This window comes from Papio anubis, unplaced genomic scaffold (assembly GCF_008728515.1).
Source record: "Papio anubis isolate 15944 unplaced genomic scaffold, Panubis1.0 scaffold1288, whole genome shotgun sequence".
Lineage (NCBI taxonomy): Eukaryota > Metazoa > Chordata > Mammalia > Primates > Cercopithecidae > Papio > Papio anubis.
Window position 1 is genome coordinate 1023 of NW_022161234.1, and position 19372 is coordinate 20394.

The window sequence follows — 19372 nt, forward strand, 5'->3', positions numbered from 1 at the left end:
CTGAGCCTGGGAGACTCCATAGGGAGGGGTCCACACTCTGTGACTGATGCCACAGTTGAACTACAGCAGCTTGAACTTCGGACTGCAGAGTGTTCTGAGCTCTGAGTTGCTCTGAGCTGGCGATGCCCTGTGCCAGCTGCACTGAGGCAGCCGTGTGCCTGCTGGTCCTACAGGATTCCCCACCTGAAACCAGAAGCAGATCAGGATTTCCTAAATTGTCTCTAGCCCTGATGGATGACATCTCAACTGTTTTAATAAGGCAATAATCGCAGCTACCACTTCTGTGGTGGGTGCTGCCATGTGCCAGGCATCTTTCCGGGTACTTGGCATATGTGAACACACACATTTACAACAGAAGCTTGTGAAGCACAGAGAGATTAAGTGACTTGGTTAAGGTCACACAGCAGTAAGTAGTGGAGCTGGAATTTGAGCTGAGACAGTCTGCTCAAGGGCTCAGGCCCCCACTGCTGGCACCATGTCACATACAGTGAGATGACTGGAGGTGGGAAGAAGCTGGGGTGTGTTGGTTACATGGAGTACACATGGCCTTTGTAGTAAGCTGGAGCCTGTGGCCACCAAAGGTGGATTTGTGCATGAGCTGAGGACAGATTTCTAATGTGCCAGATGAGGTGAGTAGGAGATTATGCACCTGTGTCTTCAGCCTTGTCCTCCCCGTCTTTGTCATCTCCTGAGGATGGAGCATCTGTCATGTGCACACTGAGCGGCACCACTCCTGCTGGGTGAGTCGCTGCAGCTGCAGGTCCCCAGGGTCCTTGTGAGAGGCAGTCAGCACCTGCAGCTGCTGGGGCTCCACCAGGATGCATTTTGAGGACACCAGCTCTGCACCATCCTTGGCCCAGACAGCGGGCCCCATGGGACCACCTCCAGGCACGGAGCAACTCAGCCCTGCGGTGTCCCTGATGCCAAAGAACAACTGCTCCTGCTGGTTTCAAGACCTCAGCGGGAGGCTGCAGCAGGCCTTGAGTGAGGAAGGATCGGCTCCCAGAGCCTGGGGTCCTGCCAGACAACACTCAAACAAACTTAAAGTTCAGAAAGAAAAAAAAAACCTGTCTCAACTGACAGTTGCATGTTTGGCAAAACTCTCTGTCAGATATAATGGAGAAATTCAGACATGCACAGGTAAATAAAAGCTGATGGCATTTGTCTCTGGTAAACCTATTCTACAATTAATGCTAAAAGGAATGCTTCACACTGAAATAAAAGGACATTAGATAGCAACTTGAAGCTATATGAAGCAAAGAAGTACACAGCTAAAAGTAACTGTGTAGAACTTATCTGTAAAACAGTCTGGATATGCCTGAAGGGAAATAAAGTTTTACAACCGTTTTAACTTATGTACTTGGAATAAGTTCTCCCCATTGACATAATCTTGTTCATAGTCTCAAAATTATTTAAACCTCTACTATATCTTTAGTGGCATATTTATCTATCATAATGTTATTTTATTCTTAATTACCATTGCCTGTTTTATTTCTCCATCCAAAAACAGCAGCTGCTTTTGGTTGGCTGGGCCCTCAGCAGTGGCAGCTGCCAGGTCAGCCCTGGTGAGTGGCAACTCAACTGCTGTGCCCATGCAGTGTCCATCGCAGCCACCACGGCCACTTTGTGCAGGGACTCCATGAGCAAGCCCTGTGCGGCTGAGTGGCATTGTCCGTCAAGCCATCTCACTCACCTGATTACAGGGAGCCCCAGTACCTTAAAGACCCTCTGGTAGGCATCCACACACAACCAGTATCGTCATGCACTCGGCCTATAGCAAGAGGTCTATGCGTACCTCTCTCCTCTACCTCCCAATTTTCCAACTCTATTTTCCCCAAGTTCATGACTGGCCAGCCAAGGCATGAGCCACTGCCCATGACTCATTCATTCATGCACTACTGGGCATCATTTCACACCCCCCACCTCCCATGGGCTTGTTTGGGTTTGATTCCTAGTTCCTGGCTTGAGAGCCATTTCCAAAGCTGTTCTGGTGTCAGCTCCCAAGCCTACTGCTGTTGTTGTAGATTTTCCTCTTTATATGTATTTATTTCCTGGAATTAAAAACAATTGCACTAATTTTTTTCAATTCAGCATTTCCAAGGATATGCAGTAGGAGTGATTCTTCTTAGTGTAGATAGAATTGCTTCAAAACACCAGCAATGTATATTTGAGGGAAGGACAGCATGCATGGAGAAAGGAGGACAATCCACAAGTGGGCAGTGGAGTTTCACAAAGTGAACACTCGGGTAAACAACACCCACATCAAAGTACACCAATCACAGCCTGCCGAAAACACCCATGCAGTATCCATCGCAGTCACCACGGCCACTTTGTGCAGGGACTCCATGAGCAAGCCCTGTGCTCTTCTTTTGCTTTACAGGAAACTTGACTCAGGCTGGTGTCCAGTGAAGAAATCCCAGGCGCATGGAAAGGAGAGGAGGGTCTCAGGGCTGTGAGTGATCTGCAAAAGGAAGCGCATGGACCACCAGGTGGCGCTGCTGCGCTGCTCCTGCTCCCAGGAGGTGAATGCTCAGGAGGAGCTTTGAGGTGGAGAGAGGGATGTCATTGCTCATCCTCCAGGTTCAAAGTAAAAACCTTCCGGCCAATCTTGGCCGCGCGTTCTGGTGTAGTGAGCGGGTTCGGAAGTGCTCACCGCTGCTGTCATGGTTCGTTTGCTAAACTGCATCTCGCTGTGTCCCAGAACACGGGCATTGGCAAGAACGGGGACATGCCCTGGCCGCCACTCAGGAATGAATTTAGGTATTTCCAGAGAATGACACAAACTCTTCAGGAGAAGGTAAACAGAATCTGGTGTTATGTGTAGAAAGATCTGGTTCTCCATTCCTGAGAAGAATCGATCTTTAAAGGATAGAATTAATTTAATTCTCAGCAGAGAACTCAAGGAACCTCCACAAGGAGCTCATTTTCTTGCCAGAAGTCTGGATGATATCTTAAAACTTACTGAACAACCAGAATTAGCAAATAAAGTAGAGATTATTTGGATAATTGGTGACAGTTTTGTTTCTAAGGAAGCCATGAATCACCCAGGCCATCTTAAACTATTTGTGACAAGGATCATGCGGGACTTTGAAAATGACACGTTTTTTCCAGAAATTGATTTGGAGAAATATAAACTTCTGCCAGAATACCCAGGTGTTCTCTCTGATGTCCAGGAGGAGAAAGACATTAAGTTCAAATTTGAAGTATATGAAAAGAATGATCAATATGAAGGTGTTTTCTAGTTTAAGTTGTTCCCCTCCCTCTGGAAAAAAAATTATATTTTTTTACATGAGAAGAAAAAGACTTATTGACTTTAGATCTATGAATAATTATTTCTAAGCAACGTGTTTTTATTCCGCACTAATCTTGAATATATCAGATACCATTTATGAAACATTCTTGCTATAACTAAGTGCCTCTCTAAGACCCCAACTGAGTCCCCGCACCTGCTACAGTGAGCTGCCATTCCACACCCATCGCACATGGGACTCTGGCCAGTCCTTGACATTGTCGGGCTTTTCAAATGTGGGTAGTATTTATTAAAGATGAAGATGCACATACCCTCCAACTGAGCAGTTTCACTAGTGGAAAATACCGAAATCTTCCTACGTGTATATCTAGAGGTTTGTAGACAAATGTTGCAGCCTTGTTTGTAACAGTGAAAAATTGAAAACAACCTGGAAGTCCAGTGATGGGAAAATGAATATATTTCTGTCTTAGACTGGGGAAGCCAAAGCAGATTCCAAGACTGAAATTTCAGTGAAAGCAGTTTATTTTCTAGGGCTTACCAGAAAGCATCAATTGAGGTATGGAGAAATGAAACTGAAAAGGTAAGAAAAGCAGTTTAAAGTTAGTGAGCATGTTCTCATCGGTATCAAGCTCCATACTGCTGAGATACGGGGAAACAGAGGGGAGAAAGCTGGAGTATTGATCCTCCACTCCTTGGTTGTCAGCTCCCTGTCCTGTGTGTGGGTGGAACGTACTCCAGCTGCTCTATAGCAAGTCCCAAGTGTTTGCAGTAAGAAGCTGCTGGCATGCATGGGAACCGTGAATGGCAAACATTTAAAGCAATTCCATGTTTAGGTATGTAAGCTCTTCATACCATTTTTTTTTTTTTGACAGAGTTTCGTTCTTGTTACCCAGATGGAGTGCAGTGGCGCGACCTCAGCTCACTGCAACCTCCAACTTCCCGGGTTCAAGCAATTCTCCTGCCTCAGGCTCCCAAGTAGCTGGGACTACAGGTGTGCGCCACCACACCCAGCTAATTTTGTGTTTTTGGTGCAGACAAGGTTTCACCATGTTGGTCAGGCTGGTCTCGAACTCCTGACCTCAAGTGATACGCCCACCTCAGCCTCCCAAAGTGCTGGGATTACAGGCGTGAGCCACCGCACCTGGCAGATCTTTATTCTTTTTATGTAATAAAAAGTATAAAGCCACACATGGTTTATTTGAAATATTTTATGATTTAAAAAAATAAGAAGCAGGAAAACCAATTCTAAGTTCAAGTGAGGGATCGTGGTAGTTTGAACCAGAAGGTTGCATGTAGTAAGAAACTGTGATTTAAGATATATTTTAAAGTTGGAAGTAGCAGGATATTCTGATGGAGTTTGACTTTGGTTTGGGGCCCACTGAGTTTGAGATGCCTTTGAGAAATGAAGGAAGAAGAGAGAGAATAAAAGAAAAACTGGCCAGGCACAGTGGCTCACGCCTGTAACACATTGGCTCAGCATTTTGGGAGGCAGAGACAGACAGATCCCTTGAGACCAGCTTGGGCAACATGGTGAAGCCCCATCTCTCCAAAAAATACAAAAATTGGCTGGGCACTGTGGCGCCCACCTGTAGTCCCATCTGCTCAGGGGCTGAGGTGGATGAACTGAGCCCGCACGGTCACGGCTGCAGGGAGTTGTGATTGCGCCACTGCACTCCAGCCTGGGTGACAGAAGAGACCCTGTCTCAAAAAGAAAGCTGAAAACAATGGAAGCATGCCTTCAGAATTCTAGAAAGAAAGTTATTTTCAACGAATAAATCCATATTCACCCAAATAATCAAGGATGAAGGTAAAATAATACATTTTTAGGCAAGCAAAGACTCAGGGGTTACCTCCATGGACCCTTTCTTGGGAAGCTATTGGAGAAAATACTCCAGCAAAATGAAGGAGGAGACAAACCAGAGAATGACATGGATCCAGCAAATAGGATCCAACACAGGAAATATTCCAGCTATGGAGCTGGCTTAAAACAAAAAACAAACAAACAAAAACAGTAGAAATATTAATAGGTTAGCTGGGTGGAATGACTCATGCCTGCAGTCCCAGCTACTCAGGAGGCTAAAAGCAAGAGGTTGGCTTGAGTCCAACATTTCCAGACCAGCCTGGCCACCATAGTGAGATTCCCTTCTCTTAAAAATAATAATAGGTTATTGCCAGATTTGGGGCATTTGGAAAGAAGTTCATTGAAGATAAAGCAAAAGTGAAAAAAACAAGGGGGAAGGGTGGTTAGGTAATCATTAATTCTAGGGCAGAAGGAAGTACAGGATAGGAAGTAAGAGCATAATACTCTGTTCTTCTCAACAATGAGCAATATGTACATAGTCATAATGATGTGGTGACTGCTTAGCCCCTAACTCTGGTAACTACTTTGGGACAATATGGGAGGAAAAGTGAAGATAGTGATGGTGTAAGAGCTAAATCCTCATCTGTCATTCAAGAAATCACTTAAAATGTGTAAAATAATCAAGAAATGACTAAGTAGTTATGTGAGGAGAAAAACAGAAGACATTGCTAAAAGAGTTGAAAGTCATTGCTCTGGAGGATTAGGAGGGACGGGGCAGGGGACGGTTAGGATGCATTATAAACTGAAGAGGCTTTTTAAAATTACATGTATTAATATATGCACCCACTTGAAAAACTGAAAAAATAATAATTTGGAAAAACCCATGAAGGCAACTACCAGAAGGAAAAACTGAGAGAATGAAAAGTGCTTGTCTCTGGAAAGAACAAATGGCAGGACTGTTGCTTTCATTGTAAGACTTTTAGAGCCATTTGATTTTACTTAATCATTTTCATCTATTTCTTTAATAAAACAACTCTATCATAATAAAAATTTACATTCATTCACAGAAAACAAACAAACAAACAAAAACCCTTCCTGCCCAGCCCATCTCATTCTCCCTGAATCCTCAGCGCTAATGAGGACTGTCTCCTTCTCACCTCCCTGGACTGGACTTTTTACCACTGGAAAGTGGATGTGATTTCTAGTTTCCGCATGTCCTGGTTTATTGTGCTGCCAGTAAAATAAAATCAAAATACATATTGAATAAATAATAAATAAAATAACCCATAGTGAGAAAAGGTTTACAATGTATGTTTTGGAGTCAAGATCTCACTCTGTGGCCTGGGCTGGAGACCAGTGGTGCAATCATAGCTCACTGCAGCCTTGAACCCATAAGCTCAAGGGATCTTCCCATCTCAGCCTTCCCAATACCTGCGAATACAAGCGCCCACCACCAGGCCCAGCTAAGTTTACTTATTTTTATATCTTTTAGAGATGAGCATGTCACAATGTTGTCCAAGCTGGTCTCCAACTTCTGATCTCAAGCAATCCTCTTGCCTTAGCATCCTGAACTGCTGGGATTACAGGGGTGAGCTGTCATGCCTGGCTTGTAATATACTGACACCATCAAGGTTTCCTTCTCCAAGTGTGGACACAGCAGCAGACGCCCCTTGTCTCTTGGGTCAGGACACTGGGTAGAGTGGAATAGCAAGGCAACAAAGTCCCTGCAGAAAGCGCCCCATGGAAGAGGTCCAGCAGGAAGGGCCAGCTGACCCAGGGCCACCATATGTAGGGATAACTCCTCTTTCTGGGCGGGACTGTTCTTTGATTACTTTTGTATTCACAATAGTTCTGAAATCGTAGGATGATGAGACTCAAGACTGGCTGGGATTTGTTTTTAAAAAACCATCTCCAAGATTTGTTGATCTTTTGAATGGTTTTTAGTGTTGCAATTTCCTTCAGAACTTAACTCATTCTTAACATTTCACAGTCTACTTTCAGTTAATAATGTACTAGCACCCATAAATACAGAAATATTGCAACCATTTATCCTCTATAAAATGTCCATCTTTTATGGTATCGATATTATATGGAATGTATCTATATAGGTTGTAAGTCCCATGATAAAAAAAACTTTTTCTTATCTTTAAACAGTTCTATGTATATAAAGTAAGAATAAATGAGGGGAGCAAGATAGCCTTTTGCACTTAGCTCAATATTTACCATTTTTGATCATCTTCATCTTTTCTGATCATCTCATTTTCCACCTGGTATCATTTGCCTCTAGACTGAAGAATTTTCTTTACCAATTGTTATTGTACAGATCTGCTGGTGGCAAATTCTCTTAATTTTCTTTTACCTGAAATATCTCCTAATTTGCCTATCCTTGAAGGACATCTATGCTGGATATAGAATTCTTAGTTGACCTTTTTGTTTCACATCACTTTAAAGATGTTATTCTACTTTCTTTTGTTTCTATGGTTTCTAATAAGACATGGGTCAGGACAAGAGGAACAGAGAAACCAAAACTGGGAAAATAACATGGTAGACCTAATATCATCAATCATATCAATAATGACAAAAACCTGTATGAATCAACTCTTTAATGAAGGGCAGAGATTGTGTGACTTGGTTTAAAAAAACACGGAACCCAACCATATGCTCTTTCCAGACATGCACTATGTTTGTTTGTTTGTTTTAATTTAACGTTTATTTTTAGATAAGGGGCACATGTGCGGGTTTGTTATATAGGTAAACTTGTATCATGGGGTTTTGTTGTACAGATTATTTCTATACCCATTAGTGTCCACCCAAGTATTAAGCCTTAGTACCCATTAGCTACTTTTGTGATCCTCTCCCTCCTCCCACCCTCCACCCTCAAGTGGACCCCAGTGTGTGTTGTTCCCTTCTACGTGCCCATGTATTCTCATCATTTAGCTCCCACTTATAAGTGAGAACTTGTGATATATAGTTTTCTGTTCCTGCACTAGTTTGCTAAGAATAACGGCCTCCAATTCCATCCATGTTCCTGCAAAGGACATAATTTCATTCTTTTTTATGGCTGTATAGTATTCTACAGTGTATATGTGCCACATTTTCTTTATCCAGTCAACCATTGATGAGCATTTAGGTTGATTCCAAGACTTTGCTATTGTGAATAAGGCTGCAATGAACGTATGTGTACATGTAAGACATGCACTTTCTTTTTTTATTTAATTTATTTTATTTTACTTTAAGTTCCAGGATACATGGGCAGAATGTGCAGGTTTGTTACATACGTGTAGTCTGCCATGGTGGTTTGCTGCACCCATTCACCCGTCCTCTAAGTTCCCTCCCCTTGCTCCTGACTCCCCAACAGGCCCTGGTGTGTGTTGTTCCTCTCACTGTGTCCATGTGTTCTCGTTGTTCAACTCCCATTTAGCAGTGAGAACATGCGGTGATAGGTTTTCTGTTCCCATGTTACTTGGCTGAGGATGATGACTTCCAGCTTCATCCATGTTTCTGCAAGGGACATGAACTCATTCCTTTTTATGGCTGTGTAGTATTCCATGGTGTATATCTACCACATTTTCTTTATCCAGACTATCATTGATGGGCATGTGGGTTGGTTCCATGTCTTTGCTATTGAAAATAGTGCTTCAATAAATATACATGTGCATGTGTCATTATAGTAGAATGACTCATATTCCTTTGGGTGTATATCCAGAAATAGGATTGCTGGGTCAAATAGTATTTCTGGTTCTAGATCTTTGAGGAATGGTCACATCATCCTCCGCTATGGTTGAACTATTTTACATTCCCACCAACAGTGGAAAAGCATTCCTATTTCTCCACAGTCTCACCAGCATCTATTGTTTCTTCACTTTTTAATAATTGCCATTCTGACTGGCAGGAGATAGTACATCATTGTGGTTTTGATTTGCTTTTCTCTAATGATCATTGATATTGAGTTTGTTTTCATATGTTTCTTCTTCTGAGAAGTGTCTGTTCATATCCTTTGCCAATTTTTGATGGGGCTGTTTTTTTCCTTGTAAATTTGTTTAAGTTCCTTATAAACAAACATGTGAGCTCCCATCGTTCTTGTTTAAACACTTAACAGGCATCCTAACCAGTGCAACATGGCAAGAAAATTAAATAAGAGACCAATAGAAGGACCGGTTATGGTGGCTCATGCCTATAATCCCTGCATTTTGGGAGGCTGAGGAGGGAGGATCACTTGAGTTCAGGAATTTGATACCAGCCTAATAGTGAGACCTCATGTCTACCAAATAAAAATAATTCTAAAGGAAAAAAGATCAATAGATAGGGAAGGAAGAAACAAAAGTCTTTCTTTGTCACCAACTTCATTGCATATGTAGAAAACACTAGGAGATTCTGAAAAAGTCTCTGGAATTAATCATTGAATTTGCAAAATAGTTCATAAAATATATTTAATAAGTCACTTAGATGAACATGAAAAGATAGCAAACAATACTAGTCATCAAAGAAGTGCAAGTTAAAACCACAACGAGAAACTATCACACATCACCCAGAATATTTAAAGTTAAAAAGACATTTGATAAGTCTAAATACTGTCAAGAATATGGAAAAAATAGGAATGTCTGATATTGCTGGTAGGAATGCAAAAAATGTGGCAGTCAATTTGTAAAGCCGTATGACAATTTCTTATACAGTTACCCATCCATTACCACATGACCCAGCAATTCCACAAATATGTATTTATCCAAAAGAAATAAAAATGTAAGGTCACACTTGTAAGCAGTTATTTCTAGTGGCTTCATTAATAACAAACCCTAGCTGGAGGAATCCACATGTCAATCAACTAGAGAATAGAGAAACCAGTGAATAAACTGGGATTCCAGCAATACTCAGCAGCTGCTCAGCAACAAAAATGAGTGAATGGCATCATCTCAAACATCGTTATGCTAAGGGAGAGACCAACTGACGGACTACACAACATATGATTACATGTCCATTAAATTCTAGAAATTTCACTATTGCAGTGACAGAAAACAGCGGTGGTTGAGTGAAAGGAAGGGGTGAGGGTGGGAGGCAAGGATTAAACAGAAAGGGGCATAAAGTTTTTAAGGAAAAGAAACTGTTCTCGGGCCGGGCACGGTGGCTCACGCCTGTAATCTCAGCACTTTGGGAGGCCGAGACGGGTGGATCACGAGGTCAGGAGATTGAGACCATCCTGGCTAACACGGTGAAACCCCGTCTCTACTAAAAAAATACAAAAAACTAGCTGGGCGAAATGGTGAGCGCCTGTAGTCCCAGCTACTCGGGAGGCTGAGGCAGGAGAACCCGGGAGGTGGAGCTTGCAGTGAGCTGAGATCTGGCCACTGCACTCCAGCGTGGGCGACAGAGCGAGACTCCGTCTCAAAAAAAAAAAAAAAAAAGAAAAAGAAACTGTTCTCTACAGTGCCACAGTTCAGGAGTAACTGGGTGGTGGGAACTAAGGGGAGAAGAGGGTGTGAGGGATGAGGGAAGAGAGAAGGGCTGGGGAAGCAGGAGGTGAGGACAAAGAGCAGGGGAAAGGACTCCAAAGCAGTGGAGGAGCCTAGCAGGGGGTTCTCTGCATTCGGTGTTTCTCTACTGGGGAGTGTGGTAGTTACACGACTATAAATATTACCAATATTCACCAAAAAGCGCAGCTAAAACTGGTGAATTTTATTAGACGTAAATGTCCTAATAAGAAAAAAAAATGTAGGGGGGAGGCAAAAACGAAGACATTTTTAGATCATCAAATCCATAAAATTCGCTTCCTAGGAGTCCTGTACTACATTTAATTTTAAAGGAAGTTCTTCAGGGTGAAGGGAAATGATACTAGATGGTGACCCAGATATACAGAAAGGAACAATTGACAACAGAAATGATGCACATACACGTGTCACATTCACACTCATTTTCTTAATTTCCTGAAGACATATGGCTGCTTGTCTAAAGCAAAAAGTATTACACTGTATCATTGAGTTTATAATTAGATTGATGTAATATATAAAACAATAATAGCATAATGGTAGGTTAAATGAAACTACACTGTTACAAGTATCCTTTATTTTGCCGGATGTAGTTCAATAGAACCTGAACTTCACTGTGAAAAGTCAAGGAATCGGGTTTCCATTCTTACAACAATAAAAAAACTAGTGTAAAGAAATATAACCAAAAGCCACTAGGAGAATTAAAACGACAAACTAAAAACTGTTTATTTGACACATAAAGAAAGTAGCAAAGAAGGAACAGTAACAAAAAGATATGAGACAAATTGAAAACATATAGTAAAATTGTAGACCAAAATCCAACCATTGTTAAGTGAAGAAATGACACGACCTTGCTCACGTTAGCAGGACCGCTGAGCACTGTGGGGAGAACAGACATGGGCAGGAGGTGAGGGACAGTGTTAGTGCCACAATTCAGGAGTGACAGGGTAGCGGGGATTTACAGGAAGCGGGAGTGTGAGGGATGAGAGGGGCAGAGAGAAGGGCTGGAGAAGCAGGAGGTGAGGAAAAGGAGAGAGGAAAGAATTCTAAAGCAGTGGAAGAGCCTAGCAGCGGGTTCTTTGCATTCGGTATTCAATACATTTTGTTGGACTTCCTAAAAACTAATTGACTCTTTAAAATTAAAAAAAAAAAAGAGTTACAAAAATGCCAAGTGTCCAGATAAAATACGCACACTGCTTAGATGTGCAGAGTTCAGGAAAACAGGCAGTGCTTGAGCGTCGGTGAAGAGCATTGGGTCTGCATGGAGCACTCGCACTTTGAGGTGATGACTACAGGCTCCCGGTTGCAATAGACAGTAACAAACCCTTTATTTCGTATTCAGGAGATGTTCTGGACTCATACAGGGAAACTCGGGCTACGGAATGAACATAATTTTAAAGGCAACAACCCAGAGGCACAGATCCATAGTCTGGGAAAGTAAAACTTAGGAGGTTTGTAATGCTGTTTTGACACAGGTCTGTTACAGATTGGAATTCTAATCATTCAGGGATTATCAATATTGTGCTACCTACTGTATTAATAAACAAAAAGAAACTGGTCTCTATGAGAATCTCTATGTGGTGCCTTCAGACAAAACTTCACCAGGTTTAGAGAGAAAACCCCTGTCTCTACACCTCCATTCCCAGGGCGAGCTCACTCTCTGGCATCAAGTTCCCCGTGGTGAGTTCCCCTGTACAAAGGTCCAAGGGGAGAGGTATGGAGTGGGAGGCAGGGAGTCCAGTTCAGGGTCGGGGATTCCAGGACGAGTAGGGAAGGGGAAGAGGCTGGGCGCGGCCTGGTGGGGGGGGGTCTCTCCCTGGTTTCCATAGACAGATCCTTGTCCAGGACTCAGGCAGACAGTGTGACAAAGAGGCTTGGTGTAGGAGAAGAGGGATCAGGACGAAGTCCCAGGTCCCGGGCGTGGCTCTCAGACCTTGTCTGCATTGGGGAGGCGCAGAGTTGGGGATTCCCCACTCCCCTAGTTTCACTTCTTCTCCCAACCTGTGTCGGGTCCTTCCTCCAGGATACTCGTGACGCGTCCCCAGTTCCCACTCTCATTGGGTGTCGGATGTCTAGAGAAGCCAATCAGCGTCGCCGCGGTCTCAGTTCTAAAGTCCCCACGCGCCCACCCGGGCTCAGAGTCTCCTCAGACGCCGAGATGCGGGTCATGGCGCCCCGAACCCTCCTCCTGCTGCTCTCGGGGGCCCTGGCCCTGACCGAGACCTGGGCCGGTGAGTGCGGGGTCGGGAGGGAAATGGCCTCTGCGGGGAGGAGCGAGGGGACCGCAGGCGGGGGCGCAGGGCCCGGGGAGCCGCGCGGGGAGGAGGGTCGGGCGGGTCTCAGCCTCTCCTCGCCCCCAGGCTCGCACTCCTTGAGGTATTTCCACACCGCCGTGTCCCGGCCCGGCCGCGGGGAGCCCCGCTTCATCGCCGTGGGCTACGTGGACGACACGCAGTTCGTGCGGTTCGACAGCGACGCCGCGAGTCCGAGGATGGAGCCGCGGGCGCCGTGGATGGAGCAGGAGGGGCCGGAGTATTGGGAAGAGGAGACACGGAGAGCCAAGGGCAACGCACAGACTGACCGAGCGGACCTGGGGACCCTGCGCGGCTACTACAACCAGAGCGAGGGGGGTGAGTGGCCCCGGCCCGGGGCGCAGGTCACGACCCCTCCCCATCCCCCACGGACGGCCCGGGTGGCCCCGAGTCTCCGGGTCCGAGATCCGCCCCGAGGCCGCGGGACCCGCCCAGACCCTCGACCGGAGAGAGCCCCAGGCGCCTTTACCCGGCTTCATTTTCAGTTGAGGCCAAAGTCCCCGCGGGTTGGTCGGGGCGGGGCGGGGCTCGGGGGACTGTACTGACCGCGGGGGCGGGGCCAGGGTCTCACACCATCCAGTGGATGTCTGGCTGCGACCTGGGACCCGACGGGCGCCTCCTCCGCGGGTACCGGCAGGACGCCTACGACGGCAGGGATTACATCGCCCTGAACGAGGACCTGCGCTCCTGGACCGCCGCGGACATGGCGGCTCAGAACACCCAGCGCAAGTGGGAGGGGGACCGTTATGCGGAGCGGTTCAGAGCCTACCTGGAGGGCGAGTGCCTGGAGTGGCTCCGCAGATACCTGGAGAACGGGAAGGAGACGCTGCAGCGCGCGGGTACCAGGGGCAGTGGGGAGCCTTCCCCATCACCTCTAGATCTCCCGGGATGGCCTCCCATGAGGAGGGGAGGAAAATGGGATCAGCGCTAGAATGTCCCCTCCCTTGAATGGAGAATGGCATGAGTTTCCCTGATTTCCTCTGAGGGCCCCCTCTGCTCTCTAGGACAATTAAGGGATGACGTCTCTGAGGAAATGGAGGGGAAGACAGTCCCTAGAATACAGATCAGGGGTCCCCTTTGACCCCTGCAGCAGCCTTGGGCACCGTGAATTTTTCTCTCAGGCTTTGTTCTCTGCCTCACACTCAATGTGTTTGAAGGTCTGATTCCAGCTTTTCTGAGTCCCTCGGCCTCCACTCAGGTCAGGACCAGAAGTCCCTGTTCCTCCCTCAGAGACTAGAACTCTCCAAGGAATAGGAGATTATCCCAGATGCCTGTGTCCAGGCTGGTGTCTGGCTTCTGTGCTCCCTCCCCCACCCCAGGTGTCCTGTTCATTCTCAGGGTAGTCACATGGGTGCTGCTGGAGTGTCCCATGAGAGATGCAAAGCCCCTGAATTTTCTGACTCTTCCCATCAGATCCCCCAAAGACACACGTGACCCACCACCCCATCTCTGACCATGAGGCCACCCTGAGGTGCTGGGCCCTGGGCTTCTACCCTGCGGAGATCACACTGACCTGGCAGCGGGATGGGGAGGACCAAACTCAGGACACAGAGTTTGTGGAGACCAGGCCAGGAGGAGATGGAACCTTCCAGAAGTGGGGAGCTGTGGTGGTGCCTTCTGGAGAAGAGCAGAGATACACGTGCCATGTGCAGCATGAGGGGCTACCGGAGCCCCTCACCCTGAGATGGGGTAAGGAGGGGATGAGGGGTCATGTCTCTTCTCAGGGAAAGCAGGAGCCCTTCTGGATCAGGGTCAGGACCCCTCACCTTCCCCTCCTTTCCCAGAGCCATCTTCCCAGTCCACCATCCCCATCGTGGGCATTGTTGCTGGCCTGGCTGTCCTAGCAGTTGTGGTCACCGGAGCTGTGGTCGCTGCTGTGATGTGGAGGAGGAAGAGCTCAGGTAGGGAAGGGGTGAGGGGTGGGGTCTGGGTTTTCTTGTCCCTCTGGGGGTTTCAAGCCCCAGGTAGAAGTGTTCCCTGCCTCATTCCTGGGAAACAGCATCCACACAGGGTCTAACCCAGCCTGGGGCCCTGTGTGCCAGCACTTACTCTTTTGTGTAGCAATGTGACAATGAAGGACGGATGTATCACCTTGCTGATTATGGTATTGGGTCCTGATTCCAGCATTCACGAGTCAGGGGAAGGTCCCTGCTAAGGACAGACCTCGGGAGGGCAGTTTGTCCAGGACACACAGCTGCTTCCCTCCTGTTTCCTGATCCTGCCCTGGGTCTGCAGTCATAGTTCTGGAAATTTCTCTTGGGTCCAAGACTAGGAGGTTCCTCTAAGATCTTATGGCCCTGCTTCCTCCCAGCCTCCTCACAGGACATTTTCTTCCCACAGGTGGAAAAGGAGGGAGCTACTCTCAGGCTGCGTGTAAGTGGTGGGGGTGGGAGTGTGGAGGAGCTCACCAACCCTGTACTTCCTCTTGTCCTATGTCTCCTGCAGGCTCTGACCATGTCCTGTTTTTGTTCTACCCCAGCCAACGACAGTGCCCAGGGCTCTGATGTGTCTCTCACGGCTTGAAAAGGTGAGATTCTTGGGGTCTAGAGTTGGGGGGCGGGGGGGCAGAGGGGAAAGGCCTGGGTAATGGAGATTCTTTGATTGTAACGTTTCGAGTGTGTGGTGGGCTGTTCAGAGTGTCATCACTTACCATGACTGACTTGAATTTTTTGTTCATGACTTGTTTTCTGTAGCCTGAGACAACTGTCTTGTGTGGAACTGAGAAGCAGGATTTCTTCACGCCTCCCTTTTGAAGACACTCTGGCATCTCTTTCTGCAAAGGCATCTGAATGTGTCTGCGTCCCTGTTAGCATAATGTGAGGAGGTGGAGAGACAGCCCATCCCTGTGTCCACCGTGACCCCTGTTCCCACGCTGACCTGTGTTTCCTCCCCAGTCATCTTTCCTGTTCCAGAGAGGTGGGGCTGGATGTCTCCATCTCAGTCTCAACTTTATGTGCACTGAGCTGCAACTTCTTACTTCCCTACTGAAAATAAGAATCTGAATATAAATTTGTTTTCTCAAATATCTGCTATGAGAGGTTGATGGATTAATTAAATAAGTCAATTCCTAGAATTTCAGAGAGCAAATAAAGACCTGAGAACCTTCCAGAATCCACATGTTCGCTGTGCTGAGTCTGTTGCAGGTGGGGGTGGAGAAGGCTGTGAGGAGCCGAGTGTGGACTGGGCCTGTGCCTAGTTGCTGTTCAGTTCTTCATGGGCTTTATGTGGTCAGTCCTCAGCTGGGTCACCACTGCCCCATCGTCCTTGTCCCTTCAGTGGAAACTTGTCCAGCGGGAGCTGTGACCACAGAGGCTCAGACATCGCCCAGGGCAGCCCCTGCACACGGGGTCTCTGTGTATTCTGAGACAAATTTTCAGAGCCATTCACCTCCTGCCCTGCTTCTAGAGCTTCTGTTCTGCTCTGCTCTCCTGCCCTCTCTCCCTGCCCTGGTTCTAGTGATCTTGGTGCTGAATCCAACCCCAACTCATGAATCTATAAAGCAGAGTCTAATTTAGACTTACATTTGTCTGTGAAATTGGACCTATCTTCAAGGACTGTTCTTTCCTGAAGAGAGAACCTGGTTGTGTGCTGCAGTGTGCTGGAGTGGGGGGTGCGGGGGGCGTTGCTGTAGAAAGAGGGATGGGGGAGGGAGGGCACACAAGCAGCACTGCTGAGAAAAACATAGGCGGCCTCTATCTCAGTGTGAGGGGACCTTGTGCTGTACCTGCCACAAAACAGCATTTGGCCTGAGGCTATGTTAATAAAGATGCTGCCTTTAGAATAGGGAGGTGCTCTACAGTGATCATTCATTCAACTGACCTTTGTCATTGACCAGACATAGGACAGAATGGTTCTGCATTGGGGAACACCATTTAAGTAAAATCAGAAAAATCTCTGGCCTTTTGTAGCATATGTTCCAGTGGAAAGAGGCAGACGTTAGATACGCTATAACCAGAGTAAGGAAGGAAAGTGCTAGAAGGTGGTAAGTGCTGTGAGGCAGGTGATCCAGGATGTGGGCAGTGGGGACAGGGAAGGTGGCTGTTGTGCTGGGTAGTCAGTGTGTGCCTTGTTGCAAAGGTGACTTCTGAGGAAGGATTTGAGGGACGTGAGGATGTCTGGGAAAGTTCTTTCCAGGTAGAGGAACCTCCAGTCCAAATGCACTATGGCAGGAAGATGTGTGTGTTCCCAGAAGAACAAGGAGGCCAGGAGGGCTGGACAGAGAGAAACTGAGGTGAGGTCAGAGGTGCGGCCAGAGCAGGTGGGCTTGAGGGGAATGGGGTTGGATCTGACCTTTGCTCTGAGTGGGATGAAGAGTCAGAGGACAGTTTTGAGCAGAAGAGGGCCATGATATAACTTCTCTTTTAAAAGGATCTCTGACTGCTGTGCTGAGAACAGAATTGAGAGGTGAGGGACGAGGGAGGCAGAAGGGAAAACAGTAGGAAGCGAGTGCAGTATTCCACGCTGGAGATGTCGGTGACCTTGACTGGGGTGTGAGCAGGGGAAATAGTGGGATGGGAGGGGATTCTGGATGCATTTGAAGATGAACTCACAGCATTTGCCAGTAGATTGTGTCTGTGGTGTGAGAAAGACGAATCAAGGACACCCATAGTTGTAAAATGAGTGAGTAGAAGGATGGAGCTGCTGTCAGTGGAGATGGGGAGACTCTGGCAGGAGCATACTGAGGAGGGGGCATCACAGGCACTCAGTGGAGATGTCTACTAGGAATGCAGGTTGGGGAGCTGGGGTGAAATTTGGACAGACAACTCCAGAGTTTAGAGCAAAGGAGAAATAGACTGGGCAGGAGAAATACATTTAGGAGGTCACACCATATAAACGATACTTAAACCTCAAGCATGGAGGAGGGCACCAAGGGAGTGATTGACTGTGGAAAAGAATGAGGGCAAGGACTGAACCCTGGACCTCCAGTTGTAAGGGATGTGATCAGACCACACCCAGAGCAGACTGCACAGTTCTGACCCCAAGTCTAGAGGACACTTAGACAAGGAACTCCCATGTGCACAGGGATCACCCAGACGTGGTGCTGAGATCCAGGAAGTCTGGAGTCGAGCAAGAGATTCTGGATTTATGACAAGGCTGGAGCTCATGTTGCTGGTCTCCAGATCACACTTGGAGTAGCAAGAACACCAGGATGCCACATGTCTGAGCATCAGCCTCACCTCTAGGGCGTGTTATATAAACGAATCCTTGGTCTTGTGCATAAAACTCTGAGACAGGGGTTCTGGGGAGTGGCCTGAGTATTTTCTAAGCCCCCGCCAGCAATCCTGTTGCTCAGCCAGATTGGGAACCACTGAGATCAGTGATCAGAGAGTGCCCAGGGTGGGTGGGTGGGTTGGGTTTTCAAACTCTGTTTAAAAGAGGATTTTTTCTCACAGAAAGAAAAGGGAGGATGTGTATTATCAGTTATGAGATGTGATATTCCCTGTTGATCTCTCCACAATGGGGTGGAGGCCAGGTAGATAATTCAGGATGTGGCTCTCACACGAGGAACACCTGTGAATGCCGCTCTCTGACACTCGCCCACAGACTCATTTCCTACTCACTTCTTGGAGCGAACTATGGAAAACAAATTTCTGTAATGTACACATTAAGTCATATATCTGGTATTGGGGGCTAGTTTTATTGTGGGGAAGTCCTCAGAAGCAGGCGGGAAACTACACATCCAGGAACAGAATCCACAGCCCACCCTGGATCAGGTCCCTCCTAGGAACAACTGCCCCTGCTGCTGAGCACAGACACCACTGCTCACACCTCTGACACCCTGGTGCTGGACACTGGACCCTGAGGCCAGGGGAGACGTCACTTCTGCACCTGGAAGCTGGATATCACTACTGTCACTCAGCCATCTTTACTAAAATGTGTTCTGTACAGTCCCAGCCTCTCTGTCACCTCATTCTGGCTCAGTCTGGCAGTGATATTGCAGTTAAGAAGAAATTATTTAGACAGGTAGTGAGGGTATGGAAGACTTTTAATGAAAAGCAGGCTCCAAACTATTTTCTTTTCTAACAAGGAGCAGCCTGTAATATCAAGCTTCAGACATAGACAAGTAAGCTGGAAGCTTGCACGGGTGAATGCTGGCAGCTGTACCAATAGGAATAGGACACCTGGGACTGGGCATGTTCACAATGGCAACTCCATCCTCCCTTCCCTTTGCCAGGCATGTTTACAGTAAGGAGCAGACAACATGGCGCCGGCCAAGTGGAAAGCCCATTTGCATAATAGGATGAGGGTGGGGTGAACAGCCTTCCACACACACTGTGTAAATATCACAACTGGTCCAACCAACCTGTGGGCCCTACATAAATCAGACACCATCTCCTCAAGTCTGCCTGTAAAATCCAATGCACTCCCATTTCAGGCCGGAATTCCCTTTTGGGTGCCCCTCTCTCTCACAAGAAGAGAGCTGTTCCCCTTTGTCTTTCTTTTACCTATTCAACCCTTTGTTACTAAACTCACTCCTCATATGTCAGTGTCCTTCATCTTCTTGGCATGAGATGACAAACCCTTAGTA

The 19372-nt window shown here is 46.9% G+C and overlaps 1 protein-coding gene and 1 pseudogene across 10 annotated transcripts; both read left to right on the top strand.

Annotated features, from left to right (window-relative positions):
- The first annotated feature begins 2663 nt into the window (after positions 1-2663).
- Positions 2664-3242, top strand: LOC101024108 (annotated as a pseudogene).
- A 9369-nt stretch (positions 3243-12611) lies between these two features.
- On the top strand, positions 12612-19182 carry LOC116272574 (patr class I histocompatibility antigen, A-126 alpha chain). Of its 10 annotated transcripts, XM_031661325.1 has the most exons (8): positions 12612-12762; positions 12892-13161; positions 13407-13682; positions 14257-14532; positions 14628-14744; positions 15184-15216; positions 15323-15370; positions 15537-15954. In XM_031661325.1, the coding sequence occupies exons 1-7, from the start codon at positions 12690-12692 to the stop codon at positions 15364-15366; spliced, it is 1089 nt and encodes a 362-aa protein (XP_031517185.1). In that variant the 5' UTR covers positions 12612-12689; the 3' UTR covers positions 15367-15370; positions 15537-15954. The 10 variants fall into 10 exon arrangements, with proteins under 10 accessions (XP_031517185.1, XP_031517189.1, XP_031517184.1 ...); XM_031661329.1 differs by lacking the exons at positions 14628-14744; positions 15537-15954 and adding an exon at positions 19019-19182; XM_031661324.1 differs by lacking the exon at positions 15537-15954 and adding an exon at positions 15987-16372 and having other exon boundaries at positions 15184-15370.
- The last annotated feature ends 190 nt before the right edge of the window (positions 19183-19372 follow it).

Bases quoted from the DNA above. Each gene is read 5' to 3' on its own strand.
- LOC116272574 (XM_031661321.1), top strand. From the start codon at position 12,690: ATGCGGGTCATGGCGCCCCGAACCCTCCTCCTGCTGCTCTCGGGGGCC. The intron at 13,162-13,406 runs GTGAGTGGCCCC...GGGCGGGGCCAG, and splicing joins CTACAACCAGAGCGAGGGGG to GGTCTCACACCATCCAGTGG. The intron at 14,533-14,627 runs GTAAGGAGGGGA...CTCCTTTCCCAG, and splicing joins GCCCCTCACCCTGAGATGGG to AGCCATCTTCCCAGTCCACC.